The sequence below is a fragment of the Hetaerina americana genome, unplaced genomic scaffold, assembly GCF_022747635.1.
Source record: "Hetaerina americana unplaced genomic scaffold, ioHetAmer1.1.p SCAF_3, whole genome shotgun sequence".
Taxonomy (NCBI): domain Eukaryota; kingdom Metazoa; phylum Arthropoda; class Insecta; order Odonata; family Calopterygidae; genus Hetaerina; species Hetaerina americana.
In genome coordinates this window covers 60,682,538-60,702,394 of record NW_027286874.1, presented here as the reverse complement: position 1 = coordinate 60,702,394, position 19,857 = coordinate 60,682,538, and the positions used below count along the sequence as shown (strand labels likewise).

Sequence of the window (19,857 nt, the reverse complement as noted above, 5' to 3'; positions counted from 1 at the left end):
GTGATCCAAGTTCACGTGAACAGTTGGGCTGCCCCAAGTCAATCGCGTGTCGAACTGTAGACGAAGTGAAATTGTTTCTGTTTTCTTCCAAATTTAGAGGTGGGAATCGGATTTTTAAATGGTAACAAAACATTGTCACGATATCAAGGTTGACTTTTGATAATGATATCATTATGCTTGAACGAAGCTTGAGTAAAGACGATCAACTTTCGTAGAGACATTTTTGGCAGTAGCATCCTTCATTTTGACGGACAACCAATCCACGATTTCCCTTCCGTTGGACGGACGTTGCAGCGTTTGAGCGCTTGGTGTTATATATTTGATGTCTGCCGTCACCCATTTGACTCTTTCTTCCGCCTTACTTCTTCTTCTTCTTCTGAAAGTCGTGGGGTGCTGCCTCTTGCCAAGGCCTCAAGTCGACGACTGGGATTAGATCATAACGATCACAGGGAACGACTTGATTTCTAAAGGAAAAAGAAAAATTCGAGTTTATAGTTTGACGAAACAGACGTTTCCCTCGTTTACAAATGCATTTTCAACATGATTTTGAAACGCATGAACCTTTCAATAATACGGGAAATCATCGGGGATATTATGAGGTCTAAATTCACCCCTTTCCAGGCTCAGCGCCCTCTAACTTTTTTATTGATCTTCCCAATATACAATAGTAATATACATTAAAAATGTATTCATAAAATAATAATTCTGGTCCTGCTAAGCCAGTCAGTTCTGGCTTGACAGCAGGTGCCACGTAAACAAAAATGATAGCTTAAAGTGTATGCAAATATAAGCTACATATATTGTGTCACATTTTCGTTCCCAGCCCTAATCCATTCTGTATAATAGCCAGTTCTCCCTTTCACAGCGTTTAATGACTGTAATACTCTTAAATATTTAGGTATTTCATTAAAAATTAGAGATACAGTAACCTCCAATTTTCTTCTACCTTGACTTGTATAGAATTTTTTTGGTAAATACTTAACATTTTCCCTTAATGGTAATTTCTTTTTATTTAAATCAGGTATTTAAAATGTGCCATGAAAATAGTTTCCTAGTATGATGGCATATCTATACAGACTGTCAACAGGCAGAATTCCTAATTTTTGAAAGATATTTCTTCCATCTAGAATATTTTTATTTTTTGATCCAGCCTCGGGCATTTTCTCTAGGATTTTTTGCTGTTAAATTTTTAGTATATTAATTTTTGTTGAACCAGTGAATCCCCAGACGGTTATACCATATCTTTAAATCATCTCAACCAGTTGAAAATATACTATTTTGATGACATTCAAAGTTACAAAATTGGAAATGAAGTGAACTTGACAAAGGATGTAATTTAATTTATTATTTATTTTTAAAACATGTTCACCAAGGTTAATATTTTGGTCAATGATAACCCCCAAGTAATTATATTTATTTATTTGTTCCAGCATAGGGAAATTGCAGTTATTGGTGGGATAATGTAGGCAGTAATTTGAATGAATATGCAATTGAATATCTATGATGTCAGAGGTTTTGTGTTTCACAAACATGACTTAGGATTTTTTTCTCATTGATAACGAGATAATTATCATGTACCCATTAACTGATATTATTTAAGTCAAGTTTCATGCCATTAATTTCTGATTTTAGTTCCCTATGCTTTGATCTGAGTACCGCATCGTCAGCATACAATATTAACTCGGAGAAATGATAGTGTTTGAATATGTCATTTATATATATTATAAATAGTAAAGAGCCAAGAATACATCCTTTAGGCACCCCTGATTCTAGCTCATGATCTTCACTACAGGCATTATTTATTTTAGGTACTAATTTTCTATCTTTTAAATAATTAGAAAATCAAAGGTGGCTGGGTCCACGAACATCTATGAAGTATAATTTTGTTTACAATATATTGTGATACTTTGGAAGTTTGGGATTCTTTCGGATAATTGTGTAGTTAGGAAGCATTCAATTAAAACGGGATCCTTTTTTGTACATACCCCACCGTTTTCTCGTATTGCATCAATTGGAATTTCCCACTCGTCAATATCTCCTTCTATTAATTTAAGTATAGGCACTGAAGACTGGTTTCGTTATGTTTTGCCTATAAATCTGAATTTTTACTTACGAGTGAGATAGCTGCATAAATGCTTGTGGCTGCATTTCCGTTATCTCATCCCCGTTGTCACATAGAAGACGGGCGAAACTGGCACTTCTAATGGACTTCAGTTGGTCTGCAATTAAAAAAAGAAGCATATGACTTATTGTTTAGGCAAAGATTTTGCCTTTACTCAATCGAAAAACGTGGGCAAAAATCACAAGCCGTGACAGATGTGGAAATAGTACTCGTGAGTTACCTACTTGACAGGTTTTCAGACGACAGTGATTTCGGAAATAATCTCGGTGTACAGGCTGTTAAAACTTCGAGGTGCGATTAGCAGTACTTGTGCAAATTTTTATAAAAAACGGTTAAAGCATCTCTGCTGGAGCACTAGATTTTAGTATCCTCATTTCAAAACTCTGAGGGTTTCTGCGTATGAAGGTTTAAGCGTGACGATGGTTCGGGATGCGAAATAATAAATTTAGTGGTCACTTCTCGCTAGCCTATTAAAATAATATATTTTTTCCCTAAAATTTTGCTTTAGGTACATGGATACGGTGAACGAACACATTATTTCATTTGAAATGTGAAAATGAATAATATACTTTGAATATAAATGGAAATATGGTGCAAAATATAAATTTTAATAAGAATAATATTTAGCTATACATTTTAAACGTTAGCCATTTAAATAAATTATCATCGAGAATATTAAAGTTGTGATAGTATTTTTGATGTAATTAATTTCCTTGTTCGTTTGATACATTATCAACTATTTCAGTTGGCGTTATTTGCTATTAAGTAGTCTTTCATTCTTCATCGTTCTTTCAGATTTACTCATGACAATCATTAGTACTCGATACAGGAGAATAAATTTTTATTTACAATTATCCTAAATTATTAAATAATTATTTAATCGAAAATTTTAAAACAGAGGTTTCCTATTGCTAAATTTTCTAATATTCGCGAGGTTTCTTTCTTATTCTTTGAAACTTCAACAAGTTGGACAAGGTTTATTTAGAATACTCTTACCAATCAGAATTCATGTTTCTCAGATTCTTTTATTTGGCATTTAGCTACTTCGTGACAAAAAAACTTACGAATCGACAAATTGTCGCCGGACAATCAGCAACGGCTAAATCCTGGATAAATCCCCAAAATCCGAGCATACAGCTTCTAGTATTCCATAGTCCCTTATCCTGAAGTAATTGTTAGGGATACTTCTTTTTTCATATATTGGATCTCTGAAGGAATTTTTTTCCAAAAAATACTTTCTTAGATACAGGGTATCTTCCGAGAGTAATGTCATTGAATTTACCGCGCCAATTCTATTGGTCGGAGTGGGATCGAACCACTTCGCGTTGGTGGAGATGACGCTAAGCTTCGCCGTAAAACCGGTATCAGCGCTCTCCAAGCTGTGGAAGCGGCAGAACGTCTGTTATTGTAAACCTCTGCGCACCGACCGTGTCACGAAAAAAATGGTATCGGCGATCGAGCGACGTTGCGCGGTTAAATATTTTTGTGCTAAACTGAAAAAAATCCCTTAAGGAGAATAACAAAATAATTCTTGAGGCTAATGGAGACTCAGCTCTGTCCTACTCACAAGTTTCGAGGTGGTTAGAGGCCTTTAAGGAGGGCCGGGAAGAGGTTCACGACGAACAACGCTCTGGGCGGCCGTCAACCAGCAAAACCGACAACAATGTGGCTCGTGTTCGACAATTTTTGGACTCTGACCGTCGATTGGGTATCAAGATGGCTGCCAATGAACTGAACTTGTCGTCTACTGTTGTGTTTCCCATTGTTACTGAAGATTAAGCGATGAGGAAAGTGTGCGCCAAGCTCGTGCCCAAGTGTTAGACGACCAAAAGACGAAACGAGTGGAAATTTCAAGTGAATTATTGCAACGTATTGACAGTAAACCTGATTATTTGGACAACGTCATCACCTTTGGTGAAACCTGGATTTTTGAATACGATCCAGAAACAAAACGCCAAAGCTCTGAATGTCACACTGACCAGTCTCCCAAGCCCAAAAAGGCAATAATGAGCAAATCAGAATTGAAAACAGTGCTCATTGTCTTTTTCGATAGTGATGAAGAGGTCCGTAAGGAGTTTGTTCCTCAAGGACAGACCGTTAACGCTACCTACTACGTGAATGTGCTGGAAAGACTCCGAAAAAGAATCATCAGGACGAGAAAAGACATCTCCGCTACCTGGCAACTCCATCACGACAACGCGCCTTGCCACAAGAGTCCACGAGTTCCTGGCCAAACGCTAGGTGCCAACGCTGCCCCGCCTATAGTCCTGACGTCACCCCAATATACTTTATTTTGTTCCCTCGGATTAAGTCAGCCCTGAAATGAATCCGTTTTTCGTCCATAGAAGAGATCCAATCAGCCGTAACGAAGAGCTTGCGAAAGGTCCCCGAAGACGCCTTCCAGGGCGTTTATCGGTCATGGCAGAGTCGCTGGAAAAAACATGTAGAGGCCCAAGGACAGTAATTTGAAGAATTTTAAGTGTTTTTGCAAATCTGTTAAATAAAATTACCTAAAAAAATAATTGCATTACTTTCGGAAGGCACCCTGTTTATATGTATTCTTATGATCTAATCTTTTATATATATAATTTTTACTTTGCTCTGGTGTCTATTTTTATGAATCGCACCAAGTCTTTGACGCCATTCATACCACGTCAGCGTTTTATTTTGATTTTAATTTCATTGAACTCCCGGCTTAAAATTTTCCGCGAGTTCAACTAAATGGCTTCCATTGTTTCTGCGAGGTTGTCGTGTGTGCCAATATTCCTTCGTTTTACGAATGCGTCGAATACTTTCGTGTCTAATCGCACCTAGTAATGTAAAAATTTTGATGTGCGTGCGAATTTTTCTTTTCCGAAGCTCTTTCGACGTAATTTTTTTCCGACAATAGTTAAATGAATGTTCGACAAACTTTTCTCCTTTGAGCCAACATAATGATGATATGTGCTTAAGTCGAAATTTTATGAGTTTGGTATTTCTGAATCAAATGTTTTTATGAATGTAAGTTTACTTTTCTTTTTTGCAGTGCTATATCATTTTATTACCCGTCTAATTATCGCCTTGAATAAAGTTTTAATCGGAACCTTATGAGGCAACCTTTTATCTGACTCGCTCGCATCCGAATGAGGAAAATATTTTTCATGACTTTCAACTTCACTACATAAAGGGTGTAAAATAATCAGTTATTCTCTTCTGCATTCATGTTTAAATTCTGCAAACATCTAAAAACTTCATAAAAACATAACATACGTCTAAATACTTGAAACTGTCATAACTTTAATCGAACACCTTTGATTGAGGTGCCTTTGGCCAATATGAAAGAATGTTATATTTACATGCATATGGTACGCACATGTAACTCGTTCCAGACATGGTCTCGTGGTTCAATTTATGACTAAAGGTAACCCAAAAGTTATTGTTTCAAATTCATACGTGATTTAAATAATCTTATTATCCTGGTTTTGATATTATTCAAGCTTACATCAATAGGTTTACCTTAGCCATAGGCGCCTGAAAGTGGTACATATCCGTCCCGCAATATATATCTGATTTACTGGCAAGAATATCATGTCCATTTGATGAAGAGAAAAGCATTGAAAGAGGGCTTGTGCTTCCTAAATTATTTAATATAAATGATATTTCCCTGAGGCCTTGATGCTTCTTATTTCTATCAATACGGATTGAGTCATCTTTTATTCCAGATAAGGCGTTGAACTCACCTTAAAAATATAGCAATATAAAGAATGCAGTGAAAATGGATTACCTGGCGTGAGCGAGTGGTGGAATCCTCCGTGCTCGTAGAAGTACCTGTCTCCCGCCCGTGTTCTCCTGAACTGCTCAGCCATGATGCACACGAACGTTGGTCCCGCCAAAGCTCCCGGCACGTGCCGCTCTAGGAAGCCTCCTACGTTGACCTCCACATCTTCTGGACTATCGTAGACTTTGGCAAATTTGTCCACGATCTGCCGTGTTGTGGAAAGAAAATATAGCAGAATGGTGAGTAACTTTCAGTAATACCTTTATTTTATTCGAAAGCATTTATTTTATTGTAACGCATTTATTTTATTCGAAAACTGTTTAAAATATAATATGGATAAAATCGATATTGTTTCATTTTCCAATTGGATTTGGATTGTGTAAAATTATCTCAACGGCTCTCTTTTTGGTAAAACCCCCATGGACTTCATATCAGTGGCAGTCACACTTGATGCTCCTTGGTATTTGTGTGTCAAATATCATTCCACTGTATTCATTTTCTACAATTCGATAACTTCCATTTTACCCCTTTTCTTTTCTCTTTTTCTTCCACTCTCTTCATACCTCCTTCCTTTTTTTCCTTCATTTTTCGTCCGCTCTAATTTACGGGTAATACCCTAAAACGTCGTTGTGTCGTATTTTGGCAAACGATGTTGCTCACTTAATGAAGTACTTTGAAATGTATCAAAAATACATTTGGAATTGCAAACTTTTACTTCTGAATCGCGTTAATTCTGTGTAATGTCCATATAATATACCAATTTCGATATTAATAAAGTTTTCCACGGGTAAGGTAGTTCTTTGGCCGATTGTTGTATTGTTTAATGAAGAGTTGGATTGATTGGTGATTACTTTTATCGTATGCAAGCCGTCATCGTGATTGAAAATGACATAATTATTCAAAATGTTGTTGAAATTCTCTTCATATCAGTTTTTTTCCAACCTCCTGAGTTTTACGAACAAGTATAACGTACTAAGCGATACATTTTTACTTGCCTCTTGGTCTATGACATCCAGGAAATCCGAGAAGTGGGTAGCCCTTGGGAGGCCACATACCTCTCTGTAGTCATTGTAACTGCCCAGTGCGTGATCTCTTCCTCTCTGGATGTCGATTGACCGGAGATCCATTCCGAAGGGGCGACCGGCACGGAATAAATACCGCGTTATCTGTTGGATTGAATAAGGGTGAATTAAACAATTCTTAAAAACCCTTGGGGTGGATTAGACAGTCATTTTAAACACCCTTGAAAGATCTTTTGGTCTCCTTTCTCTTGAATGTGCTGCATTTTTATGCGTGCTTTCCTTTTAAAGACTTACCTCGGCGGTAAAAAATCGATCGGATCCATGCTGCGGTTGGGTGGATAGTCCTCTTACGAACTTGTCGAATCCATCTTGCTCGATAATTTGCGGTCTGTTGAAATAGTCGCTCAGCCTGACAGCATTGAATGACTGCCTGAACTGAGTTATTTCCCTGAGGTTAAAGTAAAAACAAGGTTAATCATATAAAAGGAGGAAGTTTTAGTATAAATCTTAGTCTTGTTACATATTCGCCGTTTATAGATCGTCTACATCAAGAAATTCTACTTTTACGTAGGAATGATCGAAGTTTTAGTTAATTGATGTAAATAAGATTTTAAAAAGGTAAATAATACGACTCATTCTTCAAAATTACTACCTCAGGGGCAAAATAATGATTATGTGACAATTTTATAATAAATTTATCTCATGGATGTCTCGAAGGTGAAATGTAGAGATTTTATTAAACCAATACTATTTCCCACTTTTCCCGAGTTATGGGTAAGTATCCATTTGGAAATTATCGCACTATATTTCAAATGCCTGCCTAAAATGTGATCCTGAAAGTAAAATTCATTAATGATAATGATTCCGGAGGATTTTTCAAACATCAGTGATATTCGCCCATATCTTTCCGAATATCCAAGCACCCCAATTTTCTGTCGATTGGCAAAGCGTTCTTTTTGATAGTTTTTTACGTTATTATGTCTTTGCAAGGTCGTGTTAACGGAAAAGGATTATTGAATGTCTTCAAACATTCGAAATTCAAGATTAACCAGTCCATCGGGGTTGTCTCAGTCTCAATGGTTTTACAAGAACCTGTGTCAAAGGATAAATCATGTGATGCTTAAAATTAGATGCATATGATTTTGTTTATTTCCGTTCGTTGAATTTATTTTCTCATCGACATTTCCAAAATGCAGCGCAAACCTTTCCATTTCGCTTCTATTTCTTAGATTATGCAAGCAGGCATTGAAATGAATGGTAATATCTGGTTATGCTCGTTTACGAGTTAAATCCAAGATAAATAAAGATTAATTTCGAATCTTATCGTATCACCTCTTTCATTGGAAAAAAACATCGTAAAACTTGCGGGTGACTTTTATAATATCAATTATCTGTAAAAACCTTTACTGTTTAATTTAAGTTCTCATATAGGTGACTAACAATATTTTTCTGATGATTTACCCATTAATTTTTTCTTCGTTTCGTTTCTAAGTTTGAAGTAAGTGGTATTTAGGTCATAAAATATCGAGTGATTGCTTACATAGAATTATGGCGTGAATAACTTTTCTCTGTTTATGTGAAGTCATTGACGGAAATGGTAATAGCTTTAGCAGGATAGTGGCGCAATTTGAGATGTACTTACCTGAAGGTTGTTTTCCTTTCGCTGGTCTACGGTAGATTATTAGCTTAAACAATTTCCCCAACACTTATCTACCACATGGCTAAAAGTAAGATGGATTTGAGCTTCAGTAATTAACTAATTCAACGACCGTACAAGATTTATTGGAGATCGAAAATTTTATAACGAGCATCTTAACAAAATGAATCCTAATGAAACATTATGTGCAGAATTTTCATTAATTTAAAAATTATCATATTTTATCACCATGTAATAAAAATAATCCTAAATAAAATCCAAACCTTGACATTTTCAATGATATATTTGTTCTTTCCCACCTTGTTTTAAAACAAGAGCCCAAGTGCATGTTATCACTTCTTAAATGATGTGCGTACTGACAAGGAGCTTGTAGTATTAATTAATACTAACGACAGCTTTGTCTTTGTTATATTTATATGTTTATTCATGAAAATTTATAGCATTGGGATTTTAATCGATGTATCTCTTTTACAACTTTTAAATTGACTTTTCAAATCTTTTGTAGGGCTTATGCCAAAGATCGTTTTCTCCAGGCTGGTCATACCATTGATCTTGATCTGCTTGACAAAATATTTTTTAACGTACGTATATATAATTTCCTGTGAAACTTATTGCACAGCTCACTGAAAAAATAAACTTAGGATTTTCTCGGACAAAAACTTGAATGTACAACTACCGGTTTATACGCATAGGCGACATCTTCAGGTATGCCTGTACCAAATCGGTTGTGATACTATATAATCCAATTTTTTCATGTGAAAAAATGCTAATTTTATTTATTTATTGATCATGAATTTTTGACCAAGTAGAGCCTCCAAACTATCGATTTTATAAGACTACTATTAAGATTGGGGTTCACTCGTACTCAAGGTCTAACTAGGTAATGTTTGCTTAGTGGGTGGATGATTAAACCACTAAGAAATGAAACCCACTCGAGAAATCACTATTTTCTAGCATTAAAGATCATGTTCTGCTATACGATAGAGTTTTTCTGCAAAGAATTCTCTACTTTTAACTATTTATCTAAATTATTTCTTCGATAGGAACTTAGATTTGGAAGTGTGGAACGCGGTGATTGCATCATGACCTATTACGTATTGCATCATTTTGGAGAATGGACGTTTTTCTTTTCCTTGAGTTACCGTAATAAATGCAGTCAATCCTAAAATTTTGGTGTAATCAACCTAATAATATGACTTTAAGTCACTATCAAATCCTTTTCATTCTTACCAAGGGTATAATATGTAAATCATTTGCCAAACACTTGAGTCAATGATATGAAGTGCAAATAGGTAAGGATATATTGATAAGAAATAAACTATAGAGGTGAGAACTCGAGAATCCGCGTAGATATTAGCTTTCCGATCTTTCAAAATTTCCACCCTTAACCGCTATCTTTGATTTCCCTCCCAGCATTCCCTGCACCTCCCCTCCCCCGCCCAGACCCCTAACTGCTCCCCAGTCAATTTTCAGTCTTACTTGAAGAAGGCCTCGGAGAAGGCCGAAACCTCAAACAATTTAAAATGTGAGTGTCCTTTTAAGTGTAACTACTATTTTATTTGTGTTCTATTGTGCCGTCCAAATATTATACTGCTCGTGTGAGTGTTTCTGTATCATCGATATATATATATATATATATATATATATATATATATATATATATATAATATATATATATATATATATATATATATATATATATATATAATATATATATATATATAATATATATATATATATATAGTAGGTTCCCCCCACCTTCCCCCATCTATTTTAAAAACCCTAACCCCCTCATCCCTTACCCTTTCCTCCTGGAACTGCACCCCCTGCCACACACCTTTTTGGTTGCTCGCAGGGTATTGATGTAGATGTACCTCTGTATTTTCATGCTAGCAATTTACTTGGGCATTAATGGTAGAGCCACTTCCAGCCGCAGTCGTTAAAGAAGATCTTTAATTAACGGAAAATCGCTTACCTCCTTCGAGGACTAAGATGAATTCTATTGCCTTAGATATACTCGTTTTACAAAAGGGTAAATCATGGCTTATGTTAATTACTATAATTATGATATGGTTAATTTATACGTGGGTAAGGTGAATAGTTCTCGGCCTGACACAGAGATGGCGTTCCAATCAGCGAAAATGTATTACTACTGCCTGGGTGCGTGTGTCATTAGTCCGTAAGACATGTTTCAACTTTTTCACTCAAGCAGTTTGTTTACATATGCTGTTGCAGTAGACGTCTTTCGTGTGTTTCGTTAAAATGGAAAAAAACTTAAATTTCGTGCGGTCATAAAATTCTTCGTTTTGGATAGATAAACCCCTATGGAAAGTCATCCGAAGTTGACAATAGTGTCCGGGGCCTCTGCTTCCTCAGTGTCAAACGTTAAAAAGTGAGTAGCTGAATTTAAACGTGGTCACACATCCCTCGAAGATGACTCACGTGAAGGAATGCCAAAAACTGCAGCTACACCGGGAACCATCGAAGAGGTGCACGATATCGTATTGATTAAGCACACTCAGTCTTCCATCTGTTCCCAAAATTGAAGAAATTTGTTTCTGGGAAGCGCTTCGCATCCAATAGAGAAGTTAAGAGGGCCGTAGGTGGATATCTTCACAGCCTTCCAGAATCCCAATTCCGAGAAGGAATACTGCTATGGGAGAAACGCTGGGCAATGTGTGTTGAAGTTGAGGGAGATTATGACGAAAAATGAAATAATTTTTAAACTGAAAATCGCAATCTTTCATTTTCAGGCTGAGAACTTTTTACCTTACCCTCGCATTACTACAAGTTAATAAACTTCGGTACATCGTAATCCTGACTAGCAAATGCATCAATACCATTTTAAAATGGATATTTTTCTCTTTAGTGGGCTCATCAGTCGTGCTTTTATACTAATATAGAATGCATAGACATAATAAAAAAAATATTCATTTGGAAATAGAGAAAAATGGCATACTCAAGATAGCCTTGAATGAGGGAATGGAAATATCTGAAGGCGCCAGTTGCATGTCCATCGAGGACTGATGGGTCGACATGCTCGTCGTAATCATCGGTGAAGTCACCGTGGTTATCGTAGATAACTCCCTGTTTGAAGGAGGCGTCCCAACCTAAAGAAAGAAATGAAAGTCATTCCAATTTTGTGCACAAATGTTGATAATAATGTGAAACTTCTGTTGAAATTGGCTCACAAATGGTAAAATAAAAAATATTACACAATACCTGATCATATTGTGAACGCTATTTCTTTTACATGGGCGGCAAGTACGATGGGCATTGCCGATTATTTAACTATATTCAGATTATATATATATAGATATATATATATATATATATATATATATATATATATTTATATAGAAATATGTATATACATTCAAACACGAAATCCCGCCAAACGGCGAACAAATACTCATTTATATAGAAACACATATAAGGAAAAGGGATAGGAACACACATAAAGGACGAACACAGGAGAGGTGGGGAAGGCGGAATCCAGCAGATCACGAATGCAAAAATATTTCCTAGACCAGGATTTGAACTCCGGATCTTTCCACTTGTCGGGCGGAGACTGTTGACCACTTGAGCTATCCAGGAAACGTAGTTTGCACTGAAATCTGCAATGCTTTAAGCAACCAAGTGCCCCGTTTCTTTGGCCAAGAAATGACGTTAGGGAGCTGTTTCACCCAACAAAGGAGAAATAGACAAGACACACAGAGGAAAGGATAGTAGTAAAGGAATCATACAACATCATATAGGATAAGAACAGTGCGTTTTGTGGCACGCATAGCCAGAAGAAGAGACGAGCCACATTGGCCTACTACACATTCAAACACGAAATCCCGCCAAACGGCGAACAAATATATATATATATATATATATATATATATATATATATATATTTATATATATATATATATTTCGTACATTACACAGTAACACACAATCTCACGGTAGAAGATATTAAGTCTAGGTATCCAAAAGTTAATTTTTTAGTTTTCCTTTACTCAATAAAAAAGAATATTGGCTTTCCAAAATTTGCAGAATTTTCAACATGAGCTCTCAAATTAAAGCCTTGAACAATTCCGTCGCGGGGTTTAATTTTCAATTTTTTTAAACATTTCTTTTTGCATTTGGAATTTCTCATTTACCGTATTATTAAGTTGCGAAATCTGCGTATTTAGGACAATCTCTTTGTCCAATACACTTAGATCTCATACTAAGTCAATTTTCTTGTCTATAATACCGATTAATTATTATAATGTATATGAAAGGCTCCCCAAAGTTGTTCACATTTGAAGTTATTGGTTTATAAATTAATCAAAAACAGAATAGACCCAAACAGAGGCACCCGTTAAAAAATACAACTTGTCCATAATATTTCATCTCTTGTTCATCAAACTTTGTTTCCTCCTGGTATGCTCGTAATGAATGGTCCGTGTCTCTAATACTCACCGATCATGATCGGAATCCATTCCCAATAGTTGATGTGCTGGTACTCAGCAATCAATATTCGCCTTGCCTCCTGGTATAACTTTTCATCGTTCCAGTGGGGGTTTAAATGTGAAAGGTGATCTGCCAGGCGATTGTGCTCTCGGAGAAGGACGATATGCAACACCGTAAGCTCGGGATTTTGGTTGATACGGGCATCTCCTAAAATATACAAAGAAACATAATTAATTGTTTTTGCCAAACCCATACATGAGGTTCACTAATGGTGATGTTAATGACCATTGGTATCCAATGACGGCGTCCATCATTAATCTTATTCTCTTAGGCCATACACCTGAGGTTCTCTTCTGAACTCTAAGTGTGTACAAACATATAAACCATAATTAATTTAGGCTTTTTTGTTTGTCATAAATTTTAACACCGGCAAAGCAATATTTTATCCTAATAAACGTATTTTGCGCGGCGAATATCTTTCGCTACTTAAAACTGGGCGAGTTTTCCTACACATGAAATATTTCTCTCCTTTTTTAGTCCATCGTCCTTGAATGCAATACCCTCCATGAATGCAATGCAGTCTGGATGGAAATTATATGTTTTCAATGTAGGGATACCCACATTGATTTATACCTAAATAATAGACTCCTCCATAATCCAAAATGTAAAACGCAGCTACATTGCACAGCATTGCACACCTGGTTATGCTCTTACAGTGGAGATTTTGTCTCAATGGAAAAGTGACATTAATGACAGCGTTCAGCAGTATAGGTAACGCCGAGAAAATAAAGCTTCATGTATGTTCTCAAAAGGACCACAGAGAAAGTCGCCAAGAGTCCATCGAAGGAATTAGCAAAGCAAAAACGGTGCCTTACCACAAACTTTTGTCACTATGAACAGTTCAGAAACTCGAGGCTTAAAACTGTGCTACCTAAACCCCTAACGGCCTTTTTCTTTCAGGAGAAAAATGCCGCCCACTTACAATGTATTGTCCACGATGAGCGTTTCTTCTAAGTAATTTGTTTGTTTGGGAAATATCTATCTACAGGTAAATTATCCTCAATTGCACATGATTTGTGTCATTTTTATGAATTGTGTGCCTACATGCATAAATATAACTAAATTACACACACATACACACACACCGATATACATACATACATATATATATATATATATATATATATATATATATATATATATATATATATATATATAAACACAGATGTAGATTTTTAGAATATAGAGACGCAAAGAAAGGACACTCACAATTTGTTATTTGACGTTTCGACAGCTCGGCTGTCGTCTACAGAATCATTCAATCAGAATCAGGTTCTGAAGACGACAGCCGAGCTGTCGAATTGTCAAATTACAAATTGTGAGTGTCCTTTCTTTGTGTCTCTATATTCTAAAAATCTACATCTGTGTTTTTATATATTTGTGCGTCGCCGAAGAGCGTTCCATTTCGAAGATATTTTATATATATATATATATATATATATATATATATATATATATATATATATATACACATATATATATATATATTATTTATATTATTTATATTTATTGTATCTATTATATTACGTGTATACATATATGACAGGAGGCTAATGCGCAACCTGTACATGTCTCAGACTGCTTAGGTGCGAGTGGGGAACGGGGAGTCTGGATGGGCAGTGTTAGGAAGAGGTGTAAGGCAGGGTTGCCCATTATCACCGTTGCTGTTCAACCTGTGTGTGGAGGAAATGATTAAAGAGGTATGGGAGCAACTAGAGGTAGGAATGAAAGTCGAAGGGGAATACGTGAAATCAGTTAGGCCTTCTGATGACTAAGCTCTAATTTGTTAGTCATCTAAGGGGTTTCAAATATTTCTGAGTGAATAGGAAACAAAGTGCGATAGATGTGGGATGAGGATCCATATTAATAAAACAAAGTTTATACGAATATCTAGAAATAAAAAGGGTAAGCTAAAGATTAAAATAGGAGGGCACAATCTAGAGCAGGTAAAATAGTTTACGTATCTTGGAAGCGTTTTGGACCAACACGGCCAAAGTAGTTGGGATGTAAGGAGAAGAATTGCGCTAGGCAAAGAGGCTTTCACAAGGAGGAGGGAGTTGATGACAGGGACGTTGAGTAAGCATGTTAAGAAAAGACTCGTAAAAACTTTGATATGGAGCGTAGCTATGTACGGCGCGGAAACGTGGTCATTGAAGCAGGAGAATAGACGTAGACTGGAGGCTTTTGAAATGTGGGTTTGGAAAAGAATGGAGAAGGTGAAATGGACCCAAAGGAAAACAAATGAGGAAGTACTGGGTGTGGTGGGCGAGGAAAGGGGTTTGTTGGGAGAAATCCTAAGGAGGCAGGAAATATGGATGAAGGGGGTATTGATCGGCAGTGGGATGTTGAAGACTATAGTAGAGGGGAGAATGTTAGGTAAACGAGGAAAGGGCAGGAACAGGATAGGGACGTTGGATGGGATGAAGGGAGGAAGGAAATACACAGAGATGAAGGAAGGCATGATGGCCATAATGGTAGGTTGCTGGATAATGTTTTGTTAGGAGTCACAAAATATTTATTTGGAAGTTGTGTCCATCCAAAACCTACCTTAACCGGTAGATTACTTAATAATAATAATATACATACACACATATGTATATAAATATATATATGTATATATGTTATAGTTATATATATTATATATTTGTACATATGTGTATGTTAATTATTATAATTAAGTAATCTACCAGTTAAGGTAGGTTTTGGATGGACACAACTACCAAAGAACTATTTTGTGACTCCTAGAAAAACACAATCCAGCAACTTACCATATATATATATATATATATATATATATATATATATATATATATATATATATATATTTATTTATTTATTTATAAGAAAAAATAAACATATATATTTCTTTTCATTCAATTTGAATGTATTTTTGATTATGCCCTGAATCAATTTAGCTTTTGCCACTATGGGATGACACCTAACATTTCGAGATTGCCCTGTGATATATCGGCCGAAATCAGCATTTTACTTTGATAATGTGACCGGCAGAGATCAAAAAGCGTCAAACACAAGTATTATTTCGCAATATGCGAATATAAAAATCGGAGTGAGATTACATAATCATGATTCCTGAAAGCTTTTAGCGCAAAATTATGCCGATGTATACAATTGGTACTCATCAGGATAGTTCAGGGAGAGTGAGAGGAATAACTGGCCCCGCCGTTAATGTGGTAGTGATTCATTTACGGTACGGAAGGTTGAGTTATTCCTCCGTGGAGCACAACTGTGGCGTACTTGTTACGTCATCGTTAGTTGGAACGTGTGTGGATGGCTTGGCGAGCACTGACCTCCTCTGTAGCACACTTCGTCATCACTCATGCTCTCGCAATCTCCCGTCTTGTTGGTGGAGGTCGGAGGCCATTCCTGGCCATGTCGCACTTCCGTGGCGAGCCTGCCTCCCTGCCCAAGCCGCAAACCGTCCGCTGTATCTTGATCTACTCCATAGACGAGGGAAGCGTCCATGTAACTCGTGACGGCGGTCAACTGGGAGAACAAAAATCTAGAGATCAGTGTTTCGCCGGGAATTATATGCTTCGAGATATTTTTTGGTGACTGCTCAATTCCCATCGTCTTACAGCATTTGGTTTTCATTGAAGGGATTTTACTGAAGGAAATTATTGTCAGCAAATTGTAATATATTTCCACAATTTACTCCAAAAAAAATGTTTTTTCGTTGGTCTCAACTTGGCTCCTGGAAAATTTGATATCACGTCAAGTTCGGTTCCTTGGAGCCTCTGGATAGAAGAACTACCGAGGGTTGATTATAGGAAAAAATAATTTTAAAATGCTTATCCTGCATTTGCGTAATCATGGGCATTTCATACTGTGCAAATTTTGATCAGCATATTTGCAAGACATTGATTGCTACTTTCAGTTTCCAGCATTAGAAGACAAGGATTATCACCCTTTAATTAAAGAAACAGTTCAGTGTAATGGATTATGTGAATTTAATTTTTTAAATGAATTACAAAGCTTATTACTTAGTTTGCCATTTTATGAGAGAGATCAATGGTAGTAATAATAATAATAATATAGCGCATAACGCGACGGCATCCTCTCGAAATCTTACCTTTTTGGCGGGGCCGAATGGGTGGCCGCACCCGGTGCTGGCGTCACTCGCAGTTCTCACGAAGTCCATACACTCTTGTCCGAATTTAGAATAAAATGGATCGTCTGCGGGGATGGTTATGGGGAAACAGGAACCTTCGGGTTTGTTCTGCAGCTGTAGCTCTTTACTCAGGCAGCGCCCTTCATTGGAACAGCAGTCCGTGGTATGGATCTCTGTAAAAATCGAGGTATGGTTTAGAACTTCGGTAATTTTAAATCAATAGGAAGGAACAATGAGTTTTCGTGTATGAATCATTGGCTGTGCTTCATTTGCTTGAAGTCCTTTTTGTATATATTTGCATAATTTCGTCCATATCTTCTAACGTCTAATGTAAAAATGTGGTTGTTAGTTCTTAAAGTAATTTTACTTCACTCATTCCTCTATGTTATAGCGTTTCTCATTTAGTAATTGATATGCAAGCGAAGGAATGATACGAATCGAAGAGTGAACCCATTCAATTCAATTTATTCATTACATTTACATACTTAAGAGAACTTCGACAAATACCGTATTGTTCACATTACCGCGTTTTTCGCAGCACTTGAAGGCTCATGATATTCGGAATTATGTGGTTGTAGGAACTGGATAGTGATATGGGGGTTTGGTAAACGGTGCTCAATTGCTTTTGAAGCAATCCTCTCTACGCTGTCTTAGCGAACATTTTTTAAGGTAAACACTAAAGAACCTGCTCACAATGGATTCCGTGGTATTGTGCAACAACCCCATTTTAGCATATGCCTCGATTATATTTCCTTGAATTCAGTTCACACAAAGCATTCCATTACAATAAAGTTATTACATTGTTAATGTATCATTAATATAAATAAAAAATTAACTTTTCTTTCATAATCCATTGATGACAATTTTAGAGGACTTGTGTAAATTTTAGATATTGATCAAGGGAGAAGGGAAGTAGAAACTGCGTCCATAATTAGATCTAATGGGAGCAACAAGGAAAGAACCAAATCGTTTGCGCTTTCTAGGGAGGGGGGAAAATGTTTTGTGTTTTCCACAGACGGTTGGGGAGACGGACCAGAAAGGAAAGTTCCGCCATCACCTTCTTGTTTCTCTGCTTATAAAAATCCTAATAATGCTTGGGAATACCTTCTTGTTTCGAGCCTTCCAATTTTTTCACCTTTATTCTCATTTATAGTGGACTGCTCCCGTGAGAGAGTTTCATTTTTTCCATGCGATTATGCAAACGGCTAGAGGGCTGTTGCATTTCCTGCATCAATTAAACTTAACGCGGGAAACTAAGCGTTCCTTTCTTTTATTTCTATTTTCTTATGAATAAAGAAGCAGTATTTGAATGTAGGCGTGGCAGGAAGAGGGGAATAGCTACGGGTGATAATGTCGTTATTGATGATGTAACATTTTACATTTAGTTTTACGAGGAAATGTGTTTATAAGCACATAAAAAGGCACACACGTGCACAAGTACTTGCAAACGGACACAGAAAGGTATAGCAATTGGCATAATTACCATTCAGGACCTTTAGAAGGTAGGGTATCGTCATCACTTGAAATTGGAACAGCCCTACCTCAATTCCCGGATCTGTATTCTTGGTTCTTGGAAGAGCCAGCTTAAATCAAATGGATATCAAAGTCGTACAGATAACAGAAGCACACCAATGCAACAATTATATTTATTGACGACCATGTTTTCATTAGTGTGTGCCATAACCTGTTGATGCCTAACAGTGGTAAAACCATTTTTGTCAATAAATATTAATTGAGGAATTGCCGTTTTTCAATTATCTCTACAATAGAGAAATTCTACCGAGTAGCGGCTAAAAAATTGTCAGATATCAAAGTTATCAGTAATTGACCAGACAGTTATGCATAATAATGCGAAAGATAAAACTTGGTCCCATGGGACCCCGAAAACCAAGTTTAGTTTCTTTATATTGTGTGAGACCTAAGCTAAGATTTTGGAACAAGACTGGGAAGAAAATTCACTGGTGGTCTTTGAAATTCTTGTGAACTCTACATTAAAAACATATTTTTCAAGTATTTTCCATATCATACATACTTGCTAATTTAGATGGTTTAGTCCACACCGACTTTCTTGTTTTAATATAAAGTAATTACAGGGATTTCCCTTCGACGTCTTACTCTTAATGGGTCTCACAATATAAGTTGAACAAGGGCGATTGAGTGTTTTAGGTCTGCTGTTCTGTCTGATCATTAGAGCTATTGCGACCAAGTAGTATTTGACGTTTCTCTTGTTCCGATACAAATAAATCACTGTTTTTAAAAAAATAAAGTTACTTCCAGTCAACTTCCAATTGTCTTGATTGCTGATTTGAAATTCTAGTGAAACACTAATTCTTTACTCAACATTGAAAGTCGAATGCGTTTTTCTCTCCTGACTTAATGACCAATGATGGCTGCAGCAAAAAATTGAGTTCCCCACCAGTGTGTTTGTAAAAATACTGAAATGGTCAAATTCAGAAATATTTCCATAATCTACGAAGTTTATCAAAGGAATACACAAGATTCTAGTTAGGAAGAAAGAGTACATAATAAGTCAAACTCAGTGAAACACAGAAATGTGTAAGGTTCCCGGAAATTTTTGGCGCTAGCTAGCAAAAAAGGAAAAAGAGAGAAGTAATTTAGTGGATTCTTGCGTTCCAGAGACAGCTAAGAAATTATCTCAGCTAA

At 36.4% G+C, this 19,857-nt stretch overlaps 1 protein-coding gene across 1 annotated transcript in view; it reads right to left on the bottom strand.

The window, feature by feature from the left end:
* Positions 1-358: 358 nt before the first annotated feature.
* The window catches only part of Pxd (Peroxidase), a 34,820-nt gene continuing 15,321 nt past the window's right edge, over positions 359-19,857 (bottom strand). The window contains exons 6-14 of the mRNA XM_071587274.1: positions 17,155-17,366; positions 16,373-16,568; positions 13,014-13,211; positions 11,518-11,668; positions 7,196-7,349; positions 6,875-7,045; positions 5,886-6,084; positions 2,114-2,219; positions 359-464 (exon numbers count right to left, since the gene is read on the bottom strand). Of these exons, the coding sequence (XP_071443375.1) occupies positions 359-464; positions 2,114-2,219; positions 5,886-6,084; positions 6,875-7,045; positions 7,196-7,349; positions 11,518-11,668; positions 13,014-13,211; positions 16,373-16,568; positions 17,155-17,366 (1,493 nt within the window). The remainder of the gene's footprint in view (positions 465-2,113; positions 2,220-5,885; positions 6,085-6,874; positions 7,046-7,195; positions 7,350-11,517; positions 11,669-13,013; positions 13,212-16,372; positions 16,569-17,154; positions 17,367-19,857) is intronic.